This window comes from Marmota monax, unplaced genomic scaffold (genome assembly GCF_021218885.2).
Source record: "Marmota monax isolate L192 unplaced genomic scaffold, Marmota_monax_Labrador192_F-V1.1 WCK01_AAM20220418_F8-fsc00022, whole genome shotgun sequence".
Lineage (NCBI taxonomy): Eukaryota > Metazoa > Chordata > Mammalia > Rodentia > Sciuridae > Marmota > Marmota monax.
In genome coordinates, this window is record NW_026695215.1 from 18629773 (window position 1) to 18643017 (window position 13245).

The 13245-nt window shown below is 42.0% G+C and overlaps 1 protein-coding gene across 1 annotated transcript in view; it reads left to right on the forward strand.

Moving 5' to 3' along the window:
* Positions 1 to 13035, forward strand: part of LOC124084482 (heat shock factor-binding protein 1-like) — a 98425-nt gene extending 85390 nt beyond the window's left edge. Inside the window, exon 2 of the mRNA XM_046431785.2 lies at positions 12643 to 13035. Within this exon, the coding sequence (XP_046287741.1) occupies positions 12643 to 12902 (260 nt within the window). The 3' untranslated portion in view covers positions 12903 to 13035. The remainder of the gene's footprint in view (positions 1 to 12642) is intronic.
* Positions 13036 to 13245: the final 210 nt, after the last annotated feature.

A 13245-nucleotide genomic window follows, 5' to 3' on the forward strand; every position in this document is an offset into this window, starting at 1 on the left:
GCCCTTCCCCTCACATACACACATGGGGCCAAGTCCCATGGCTTTACATAAAATTTAAGTCCACCAACATTCCTAAATTTGTTTCTGCAATCCGGACTTCACCTCAGAGCTCCAGACTCTGTATCCACAACTGCTAGCCTGACATTGTCCTTATATATCTGAAAGTTATTTCAAAATTGATACTAAACAACTCAGTTTCTTCACAAAACTATTCCCCCTCTTGGTCATCTCCATTGTTCTAAGTTGATCTGTGCTCCTCCAAAAACTCACGTGCTGAATTCCTAACCCTCGAAACCTCAAAATGTGACCTTATTTGGAGAAAGAATCTTTAAAGACAAACTTAAGTAAGACCCTTTCAGTAGACCCTAATCTGTTGAGACTAGTGTCTTACAAGAAGAAAAAATTGGACACTGACACATATAGAAGAAAGACAATGAGAAGACCCAGGGAGAAGCTGCTCATCAGCAAGGCAAGGAGAGAGAGACAAGGAACACAGTCTTCCATTACATCCCTCATGGGGAATACACCCATTCCAACACATTGATCAACTTCTGGTGTGCAGAACTATGAGAAAAAATAACATATTTTTTAAGCCACCTACTTTGTGATACTTTGTTACAGCATCCCTAGAAAACTAATACACCATATAAACAACTCATAGCATCCCACCAACATCTAGTAGCTAAAAGCCAGAAAACTGGGAGTCAGTCCTGAGACATCTTATCCATCCCACCGCCAACTCATAGCCAAGTATGTGTGTCAATCCACAAAGTACATCTCAATCTGTCCACCTCTCTCCACCTCCATTGCCACCTCATGGCCATTATCTGTTGACTAGAACCACCTCAGCTATTTGATAATCAGGCATGTTGTTATTAGTCCCCTGCAGCACAGCAGGTATGGACTTGCTAGTGGAACTTTGTCATTTCCTGGCATTGGGTAGTCAGGGGAGGAGTAGTTAGGGGAAGGTGGTGAATTGGCTGGGGTCACAATTCCTGCAGGTCCTTCCTGTTCCAACTGCTGAGCTGGCCTCTGACTTCTGACCTCTTCTGCCCTCCTCAGGCTTGCTCTGACTCAATCTCTGCCTCCGCCTTTGAACTTAACCTCACAGTGCTGACTTTAGATGCAGGGCTTTCAAGGCCTTGTTCCCAGTTGGGATCTTCCTTGCCTGTCTGTACACCTACGGCTCCCTCCTGCCCTAGACTGTTCAGACTCTCAACACCTGAGGGGCTCCCCTCCTCAGGCTCCCACTGCAGCATAGCTCCCCAGTCTATGTAAGACCCACCCTTGCTTTTGGTCATTCCCCAAAACCTACAAGAGAAAGTCCAAACCCCCTACCCTGCAACATGGCACCCAACTGCCTGGCCCCCTTGCCTCTGCAGCCCTCCTCTCCTGAACACTCTAGCAGCCTACTTATCTACCAGACCACTCCATCTCATACCTCCATGCTGTTCTTTTTTTTATGAATGCCTCTCCCCCATCTTTAGTCCTGGCTACTCTAGCAGACTCTTCAAGACTCAAATCAGATAGTCACCTCCCTCCAGAACCTATTTCTCACCCTTCCACACCTACCAGCCCCCAATACCTCTCCTCCTGCTCCTGTAATACTTTCTCACCCTACACTTCACCCATTGTATATGCTTTATTTCTCCATTTCATCAGTAAACTCTGAGTTCTTGGAGGGCATGGACCACCTTTTATTGACTTCTGTATCTTTAGACCTAGCATCATTGCTCACACACAGAAGATGTCAATTAAGTGTTGAGCCAAACTGTTCTGGTTCCCAGACCCACTGCACCCTGGGTCCCAGGCACCAGCCCACAGCGGGGTGCCATATTTCACCCTCTCCACAGCAGGGGATCTGGCTGCTGCTTTTCCTGAACTGAGTCACATGGTCAAAGCTCTAAATGAAGTACACAGGTGGTAGAGCCTAGATGACTTTTTTAAGTTTCTCAGGAAAAGGAAATTGTGAAATGTCCCACTGGGGCCATGAAGCAATCTCTCCCAGTCCAGACTTGCGCCCAAAGCCAGCTGCTTGGGCCAGAAGATAACAGGGCCCCATGCTGAGCTGCCACCAGCAGACTCAGAAAAAGTAACAAATTGACAACATTCAGGAAGAAGATTCCTCATTTCCAGTAGTATCATCTATACCCTGTGGCATAAAAGCACCTCCTGCCTTATTAACGTCTTTTACATTTTTTAGTGCTGAATCCAAGGTGAAAGGGAGGAGGGGGAGAGGGAACGTCTGTACCAGAGTCCTTTAGGAACCAGGAAAATGCCGTGGCAGAGATGAATTGTAGACCCAGAAATAGCATTTTGGGGATGAAATGTATAATGTTCACTCTTTTTCAAAAAAAAAATGTTTAATACAGCCCAAATGACATCACATCAGGTCAGACAGAGCAGGAGGAAGGAAGAAAAATACTGAGCATGAGAAGAAATTAATACAGACAGGCACTTCCTAAAAATGGATTCCATACTGCATACACGGAAGACCAGAAAGAAAAATCTTCATCAAAAAAAAAAAAAAAAAAAAAGCATTTCCTCCCACCACAGCTAAATACCAGCTGGGCTCATTTAGGCTTTTGAGCACTTCAAATACTGATATCAAAACTTGAAGGAAAAATGACATTTATTGAGTCTAGTTAGGCTCTCTTCCTGATCATATTCACCCTCATGCCAAGTACCCTGCAAAGCTTCTTGCCCAGAACTGCCAGTTCCCTCGCTCCCCACCTCCCCCAAAACATCAGCAGCCCTGTGTGTCACCAAATTCTAGAAATCTAGAGGTTAACATGTGCCCATTAGAATTCTCATAACTGCAAGTAACAGAAGCCCACTCCATCTAGCCCAAGCAGAGGAAGGGAATTATGTTTATTTATTTCAAGGCCACTAAGCTGTATTACAAAGCCCAAGAGGAAAAATGCAGCCTTTCTCAAGAAAGAATTCAAAAGTGGAACTAGAAAGTCACCATGATTTTGATTCCAGCTATCCTCTCTGACCCTCTTTGCATATCTGCTTCACTGTCCTGTCACTGCAGACTGGCATTCTTGATCTTCAGTCTGCAAGTCAGGGTGTATAACCCAGAGTTTTTGAGACACCATGTTGCAGCTACACAAATAAATGAAATAATTGAGGCACCCTGGTATTTAATTCAGAATTCCCAGAGCAGGGAATCTGACCCTCCCAGCCTGTGAAAGTTTATCATCTCTGTTCCACCCAGCTGCAGCTAAGGGAACACATGCTGCAGTGTCAACAGGGCTGCTCAGGGCCTCCCTGGAGCATCCAGAAGCAGTTCCCAGGATAGCAGGTGTTCCTGTGTTGTCCGAGGTCCTGAACCAACACTGTATAGAGCACCATTGTGCCTCTCCCAGCCCTAGAAGTGCTGAGTCCTGTTCAACCTCTCCCAGGAAATCTGAACCAAGTGAGGAAGGAGAAGGTGAAAAGATGCAAGAGATGTAGATAGACAGACAGACAGATAAGTAGATGGATAGATAACATGCAGGGACATCGAGGGATTGCCAAGGAATTACTTTTAAATAATGATTTATCAAGAAGGAAGCCACAACCATGGAAGAAATTGTAAAGGGAACTGCAATGTTATAATGGAAAAACAATTAACACACTGACCTGAAGGACAAAGATGACAGAAATGCAGTGTTCTCATTCACTGGGTTATAATTTCTTTTATTTTCCTTTTTCTATCTTGATGGGAAATTCTTGACTTTTATAATTCCATGTAACAAACCTATCTTAATATGTATAGCATTGCTCTGTTTATTCTTTACGCCCTTTATAATTTTTATTTCATTAACATATTTATGTAGATTTGTGGCATAAAACATGATGTCTTGAAATACATACATGTTGTGAGATGGCTAAATTGAGATAATTAACATATATTGCTTCATATACTAATCATTTTGTGGTAAGAACATATAAAAATCTACTCTTGGCAATTTCAAGGATACATTATTCTTAAATATAGTTGCAATGTTGTACAATAGCTCTCTTGAGTTCATTCCTCCTATTGAAATTTTCTATCCTTTTACCAATACCTCCACAAACCCTTCTCCCCAGCCTCTAGCAACCATAATTCTACTCTCTCTAAATTTGGATTTTCTAGATTCCACATATAAGTGCGGTCAAGCAGTATTTGTCTTTCTGCTGCTTTACACCTAAGGACTCCTCACACTTTTATTTAATTTTATTGTTAAACCATAGAAGAATGTAATTTTCATAGGTTAAAACTGCCAAATATTAGAAAATTTCAAAATAATACATTTACATATTTTTAAGTATATCTATAGACTTAAAAACATCGGTCCTTGGGACCCTGCCCTCTGTACCCCTGAACCACACTCCCCAGAGGGAAACAATTTCATTGTTTAAACTGTTTCTTCTGATTCCTTATTTCTAAATAATAATAATAATAAATTCTTATTTCTTGAGATTTCTGTTTTATACTTTATATATGAATTTGCTCCTGGGGTAGGGGGACATACATCTCAATGTCACCAAGCACGCTGGATATTGTCTGTGTTTCAATTGTTTTTATGGAAATATTTCCACTGGAGCCTTTTATCCTGCTACCCAAATCTCAACTGGTGCTCTCTAGACCTGCTAACTTTTCTATCCAAGAACCTCTATTCCTACCATCCTGGGAATTCCATTCTCTCATATGTTTCCCTTTCCTCACATTGTCTTCATGCTCTCTTTCTTGGTTTGCAATCTCATTTGTGGAACACACACTCCGTAGCTTTCTGAATATCAGGCAAAAGAAATATTTATTTTAAAACACATATGTTTTCAAAAGTCATTCTACCTTCACACTTGATCAATGGTTTGGTAGAATATAAAATTCTAGGTCAATATTAACTTTTCCTAGAATTATGAAGGCATTACTCATTGTCTTCCAGCTTCTGAGGCTGTAGATTAGTTCCATGGCCATTCTGATATCTGATTATTTACATGTACAGGCTTATTCTCCTTAGAAAGTCTAGGGCTCTTCTCCACATCCTAGTGTTCTAAAATTACATGAAGATGATAGATGAGAGAGAGCCAAACCCATTAATTCATTTTGGGGCTTAAATTCAGAAATTCCTGTCCTGTATTTCTGAAAATTTCTCTTGTATTATTTCTATCCTCAGTATTCTCTCTTCTGAGCTTCTATCAGTCAACTGTTGACATTTTGGACTCATTCTTCAGTTTTCTTATCTTTTTTCCCCTATTCTCCATCTCTAGCTTTTTTGTTCTACTTCTTAGGGGTTATAATCCACATTTTCTTCCTCAATGCTATCTCTCATCATATTTATTGAATATATCATTTTATCATATTTTAAATTCTCAGAAGCACTTCTGTGCTGTATCACCTTTTATCTCTGCAAAGTTACCTTATATAATATTATCTCTCTGAGGCTGTATAGATTTAGGGTTGTTTGTTTTATTTTGAAGTTTTCTTATATATTTCCTGTTGGCATTTCCTTAGAGTTACTTTTGTTATTTGCTTGTTCTGATCACTATCTTTTCTATAGGAAACTTTTCTCAAGTGCCTGATGATCTTTGGTTCTTTGGTTTTCTATCTAAAAGTGAAGTCCAAAATGTTCTTGTGCCAGGTTAGAGCTTTTTGGTTGATGGGTTTTTACAGCAGAGGATCATATGGTGACACGGCCACTTTGTGTGCGGGGTTTCCAATAGCAGTACCTGAAGGTCTGCTCTTTCTTGTACTCGTTGTCCTTGAGATGTTACATCTTTTTATTCCTTCTATGATTTCAGTGAAATTTGAGAAGGAAACAGAAATCAGTTTATGGATTTAATCTACCTCACTGAGCTGCAAGTCTTCTATTACATTTATGATAATTCATGTTTCTTTCTGGGAAATTGGGGGGTTGTATGCTGTCTTTGGGCCACTCAATTGTGTCTATGCCTTCTGGTGAGGCAGCCCTCAGAAGTTACGAATGTCCCCTTGTCTCTCCCTAGTTTGTCTCTGCAGCCCTGTTACTGGATAGAACCTACTGGGGGTTCCTGTGGGTTTTTCTGATTCCTTGAGTGCACAGCACAGTCTGAATAGTTGGGAATTCACTTACCAGCTTTTCCTTCCTGCTTTGGCTGAAGCAGCAAAGACCTGTCGGCCAGAGCCTATTGCCTGCACACTTACCATGGTTCCCACAGCCTCGCCTGGCAGAGCCAAGTCTCTGAGTGATGACTCTTGTCCCGGTTGCACTTCAAGACCAACAATTTCAGTGTGGCTTTGGGGCCTGTCACTCATTATATGGACCTTCCTTGCAGCCATTCAGAACCTGACACTGATCTCCTCTGAAGAGTAGCATGGTTTGGTGGGGCAGTGGGGAAAAGCATCTGCTTTGAGACACCTCTGGGTTTTGCCCCAGCTGGGACCTCAACTTGGCCTCAACATCTCCAAGGCTTAATTTCTCCAAGTGTGAAACGGGTATAACATTAGAACCATGAAATAATATTTCACAGCTTTTGCTGATGTACTGCTAGATAGCAGGTGTCCTACCCAGGCTCTGCAACTCTAACAGGAGAGGGCATCCAATTGACTGAGCTTCTATCAGTATTAGTTACCTCTGGGAATCGAGGGGCTTCATTCTTTATATTTTAAGGCCAAAGGTGTGAGACAGGAAAACTTTGAAATGGAGATGCCGATAGAGAGAGCAGGTTTGTCCTTGTACTCTATAGCAAATGGAAGATTTCCAAGCTGGGGGAGAAGGAAGGAGATGCTTTTTTGGAGCCCAACACCCTGTCCCTCATCCCTGTGCCAAGCCCAGGGTGGGCAGAGAGGCTCTCAGAGTGGAGAGGACTGATACACTGCCCATCCTGGATCTTTGAGGGTGACAGTGACAGTGACAGGTTATGACAGTGAGAGGCTGTAGGAGTTCCTGGAGTTTGCATGGACCTAAGTAGAGGGCAGAAGGCCACTGAGAATGAGCACCAAGAACCATTCTAGAGCCAGGCACAGTGGTGCACACCTGTAATCCCAGTGACTTGGAAGGCTGAGGCAGGAGGATCGAAAGTTCAAGACCAACCTCAGCAGCTTAACAAAGCCCTAAGGACTTAGCAAGACCCTGTCTCAAAACAAAATATAAAAAAGGGCTGGTACCAAAAGAAGGAGGAGGAGGAGGAGGAGGAGGAGAGAGGAGGAGAAAGAGAAGGAGGAGGAAGAGGAGAAGGGAGAGGAGGAGGAGGAGGGGGAGGAAGAGGAAGAAGAAGAAGAAGAAAAAAAGAAAAGACCATCCATCCTGGAGGTAACCACAGATAGCACAAGGCAAGGGGACCTGAGAGCTGAGACTGGGGGACACTCTCTGAAATTGAATTTGGGGTATCAACAGCACAGTAACACCAGGGCAGAGGTAGACTTAAGCCAACAGAGGAAGAAACGTGGGCTCCCAGACGAGCACCATGCCATACTAAGATGGGATAAAGAGGGGGTCAGCAGCAGACCCTGAGACCACAGGCCAGGTCCCCCCCCACCCCAAGGCCACTGGTTTCTGAAGACTCTCTTGACCAAAATGCAGGAGTATGGGGGAGCAAGCAGCATGTCTTTAAATGGTCAAGTTTTGAACCAGAAGTGATCAGAAAATAAACATGTTGCATTGAAATCTTGAACTATCATTAGACTACATTTTCTCCTAGGAGCAGAAATAGAGATTTGCCGTCTGAGTTCTATGCGAAAATTTTTATTTCGATTCTTCTCATCTGAGTCATGGTCATTGTACTTGCTTCACATAGTTTTTATTGTGACTAAAGGCGGCTCCATCTACAAAGTCCCTGGATTTGGCACATAGTAAAAACTCAAAAATATTAGTAGCCCCTCTGCCTTTCCCTCCTCCTTCCAGACTTAACACCTGTGGGCTAGAGCAAGGAATGTGAAATCATGCAGGGAGGAGACACTCCCAGGCTGGGAGTCCCATCACCCATCTATGTCCCTCGGGCTGTGAAGCCTCACAGACACTGGCACCCTATACCCACATCCCTTCTCTGCAGTCACGCAGGCTGGGCTTCTTGATCTGGCTCCTGTGGCTTATTCTGTCCCTTTGTCCACCAAAGCTTGAGTCCTCAGTTGATCCAAAACACCACCATTTAGGACCAATGAGCACCTTCTCTCTTTCTTTTTTCCCAAGTCAACGTGAACCCTCAGCCACTCCGCTGTCGATATTTAGTAATGCCATTTACTGTGGCAAGGAGTGTTCAAGTCAGCCTGCTTCAAAGAAAGATGTGTGAAAAGGTCCCACTGAGGAGAACAAATATCTTTCTATCAACTTCCAGGAGAGCAAATTCAAAACCTCTGTGACCAAAATGAGACAGTCCTGTCTGGAAGGTCCTCTACCATCCGAGGGTCCTAATTTCATTCATCTGCTTCCCCCATTTTATAGTCCTTCAGCCAGTTCTGCAATGTGCATCAATTTTTCCTTCTAGAAAAAGATGAGCTACTAAGCAACAGAAGATGAGATTTCCAGGAGAAAGTTAAAGGAATTTTATAGCCTATCTATGTTGTCCGTACCACCCCATGACAGCAGGGCCTTCATAAATTCTTACTAAAAATAATATTGTTTGAGTCAAAAGTGAAGAAAATTTTTCTGCAAGTCTGTGCATAATATAACTCTCCCTGCACAAAGCCTGGGATCAAGAACAGGATGTGTTATGATGCTGTTGTGATGGAAAGAACATTGTGCAGGGAATGAATAAACTCTGTCTAAATGGCATCTTGGAATAACAGTCCCAGGGGTGGATAAGCCTGGGTTTGGGAGTCTAACTGTTCATTCATGGCACCTGTATGATTTACCAGAGGCATCTAAACACATCTAGCATTGTGACACTGATTTGGTCAAGTCTCGAGTCAAATCAGAGTTTGACACAGCAATGAGTCTGCAGTCAGCATCTGCTATCACACATTTAACCTGCAGTAGAAGTGCTGGACCTTTCAGCCAATTTCAGGAATGCAAAGAAGACTCATCAGAATCGAGCACCATCTCTAACCACCATTAGAGTGGCAATGTGTGCACTTTGGCCAATTTCAACCACCCAACAGAGAATCAGTAACTATAATAACACATACACATGTGGTACTTTAAAACTTACAAAGTTGTTTTGAACAACTTTATGACTACTTATTCTCACAACATAAGAATAGATATTGTATCCCTATTTCAAAGGGAAAGAAACTGAGGCTCATAGGAAATAAGAGATTTGCCCAAGAGCAAGGAGCTGGTAGTGTACAGCCGGGACTAACACCCGGGTCATTTCAGCGGGTGACACAGCAAGGCACAGTGATGTTATTCCCAGTCATTCACCTTTGCCCATGACCTTTTCCCACTCCTCAGGCAGCAGGTAGGACAGTCTGGACTTACTGGATTGGAAAGGAAGGAAAAACTAAACAATGAAAAAGCGAATTTCAAGTTTTTAAATTTTGGAACTTCTGGCAGAAAAAAAAATATATTGTAAAATCTGAAAACCCTGGTTTCTGAGTACCAAAAAAAGGCAGCTTTGTACAAACAGTAGAACATAACTGGAGGAAGAGCAAGTCATTTCCCCAAAAAAAGACTTCATTGGCCATGAGGAATCAGAGAAATTTTTAAAAAAGGAATACAAAAGTGGAGGTTCTGTCCCCCACCCCAGGTGGGTACACTAGGTCCAGGAGACAGGCCTGTAGCAGACTCTAAGGTATCCCTCTTCCTGGTGTCTATGCTTTCACATAATCCCCTCCTCTTGAGTATGGATGGACTCTTAGACTTTCCAACAGAACATGATTACATATATGTGATTATGCTGCTATGATTGTAGTGTCCATTGACAAGGAAAAAAAAATATCTTGTTGACTACAAAAAGCCAACTGACATATTGTGAGTTTTCGTGGCAAGGAACTGAGAGTAGTCCCCAAATGACAACAGGAAAATGAGGACCTCGATCTGGCAGCCTCCAAGGAACTAAACACCGCCAACCACTATATGAGCCTGGAAGATCTCTCCTCAGTTGAGGCCCAGATGAGAACTCAGTCCTGGCCGAAATCTTGACTAGAGCCTTATAATAGACTCAGCTAAGCAGTGACCAGACTCCTAACCTGTGGAAACCGTGAGATAGCAAAGCCTCTACATTTGTGGTAAACGTCATTAGGCAAAAATAGAAAATTATACAGATTAGTTTTAGGAATGTGTAGGAGAAGGGATGCCTTTCACTCCCAGCTAAGGTTCAGCAAGGTAAGTGAGGTTCCTAAGTGTTTCACAGCCCCATCGTGGGACAGATGCAGTGAAAGAAAAATGGTGGTTGGAGATGTTTGAGCCAACAGTACCTACATCACTTCCCCAAGTCTGCGTCAGCCTTGCCAAGGCTCAGGAGTACAGCCAAGGGGCTAAAGGGCATGGCTGAGGAGGGACAGCAGACAAGGAGGGTCTTGTGGTCAAGACAAGAAAGACCTGGACCAATAACACAGACATCTCAGCAGGTGCCACTAGGATCAATGCCAGAAACTGAACTAGAGGTCGAAGGCACACCTCTCAGATGCCAGCATGGACTTGTGAGGTTTAAAGAAGGAGTTAAGGACTAGAGATGTAGGTCACTGGTGGAGCACTTACCTAGCAGGTGTTTGTTCCCCAGCACATCGAAGGAGAAAAGAGATTCTATGAATAAAAGATTTCAAACTTTTATGGTTCCATGAGTTAGGCTTTTTAAGGTTCTAATATTCTTTATTCCTAAAGCCTGAAGATCGAGGTGTTCTTGGTAGCATTGTTCTCTACTGGGTTTCTACTGGGGAGAGAGAATACATAAACTAATATATCCAACTGGCCTTGCATTTCTTCTTATTTCGTGCATCCTTGGCTTTAGGACTTGCTTTTATATGTATAGTTTCAAGAATCCAAGCAACTTATAAGACTGGTATGAAAAAGAGCATTTGTACCCACGGCCCCATTTCACCATGCAGAGAAAACTACTTTCAACTTTAAGTTGCTTTGGTCTTGGGCTTTCATCCCTATCTGTAAGTAACACACTGACACTGCGTGTTACTTGGACTTTTCCACCATTCTTTCCAACCCCTCCACACACACCTACTTCCTATTCCCAACCTCCCAATGAAGTTCATTCATTTTTAGTTAAATTCAATAAACTCAATGTTTACATTATTATGATCCATAAATACTATCCACAACTTATTCCTTAGGTTTGTAGGCTATGATTACTTATATTTTCTAATACATTTTCTTTTCCATGGAGTTTTAACATGGTCTTGGTCTTTCATCTGCTTAGTTTTCTATATTCTTGTCATTAATTCAACTATATACAGTAGTCTCTTCTCAATATGTTCAGAATCATTAGGAAGTGTATCATTTTTACATTCTTGAATATTTTTCTCCTAGTCTTCTGATCTTCTCCAATGGTCTGAATTACTGCCTAAATCCAGTGCAACTGTGATCTTGAAATTTCCCTTTACCATTGTTATGGTTTGGCTATGAGGTGTCCCCCTCAAAGCTCATGTGTGAGAAAATGCAAGAAAGTTTAGAGGTGAAATGATTGGGAAATGAGAGCCTGGATTTTGTCTCTAAAAGCTTTTTAAATCTTTCTTCACCCCCAGTGTTCTGAAATTTTATGATGTGCCATGTTTGACACTCAATGGGACTTCTCAGTTTGGATACTTGAGTTTTTAATTCTGAAAAAGTCTCAAATTGTTTCTTAAATGATGTAGTCTTCTTTACTGTCCTTGTTCTCTCTTTCTTTGACTTTTACTATTTGGGTATTGGACCTCCTGAACTGGTTCTATAACTTTCTTATATGGATTCTCTTATCGTCTATCACCAGACTTTCTCTTCTACCTTTTGAGAAAATTTATCAAATTTTTCTCCTACCCTTTCTATTGAGCTTTGAGCTTTTAATTTTGTCTCTCTTCTTAAAATTCCAATAGTTTTGGATTCATAGCATTTTTCTTGTCTCATGAATGAAATGTCTTCTTTTACCTCTGAGAATATTATAAATAGCTGGTTTTCACACTTTTTCCTACTGCAGACTGTTTATTGCAAAAGTCTTGTATCTGTTGTTTTGGTCTCTCTCACACATGTAAGAAAATGTCTTTATAATATAGAGAGCCTGGGCTGGGGTTGTGGCTCAGTGGTAGAGAGCTCGCCTAGCATGTGTGAGGCCCTGGGTTCAATTCTCAGCACCACATAAAAATAAATAAATAAAATAAAGGTTTAGAAAAAATAATAATAATATAGAGATCCTATGCTACCAAATCCTAAGAGTGTGACTTTCAAAAGGTCCCTGGAAGCCCTAAGGATGTGTGGCTGGAATTCAACAGGCCCCTCCACAGTCAGGTGATGAGGACTGTTCATTAGGAGGCCCCTGGTGTCCGGGTCCCAAGTCTTTCCCCTTAGCCTGATCAAACTTCTCAGAGAAGTTTCTTCCTGTTTCCTACAGGAGTGGTGAGGCCTGTACTATGGGTTAAGTGGCTCCTTGGATTTCTTGATTACTAGGTTAAGATTCAGCTTCCTCCAGTCTGACAAAGTCATTATCACTGGCCCATCTGCTTTCCAAGCTCGGTTGGTTGGAAGAACTGGTTGACTCTCCTTTCTTAGTCTTTGTTGAATTTATGAATTTCAAAAATAAAAAAGGAAACGGAAGTGTGGGTGACAGTCTGAGACCTCGCCGCCAAGCTGGGAACCGGAGAGACGGCAAAGACTGACCCCAAGACCGTGCAGGACCTCACCTCGGTGGTGCAGACACTCCTGCAGCAGATGCAAGATAAATTTCAGACCATGTCCGACCAGATCATTGGAAGAATTGATGATATGAGTAGTCGCATTGATGATCTGGAGAAAAACATCGCAGACCTCATGACACAGGCTGAGGTGGAAGAACTGGAAGGAGAAAACAAGATACCTGCCACACAAAAGAGTTGAAGGTTGCTAATTACCCTGAAATCTGGAACACCATTTTTCCAAGCCAAGAGAAGACTGAATGGCTTTTTGCAACTAACTACTACTAAGTGTAGACAGGTTTTATATTATAGTGCATTCTTATCACATATAATAAGTTTTTAGAGTGATTTTTCTCTCCGGTTTCTGGAACACGGTATCTTCACATCTTGAAACTTGGTCAGTTGTGCTCTTAATTATTAAACACTAAAATTTTGGCAGTTCCTGCATAAAATTGTCAAACTTTTTAGTGTATTTTTGTGAAGTCCTTTTTTCCTGCCATTCTTTTCTAGTAGTTGCTGTTTGATAAAAGTTGCTGTATAATTTT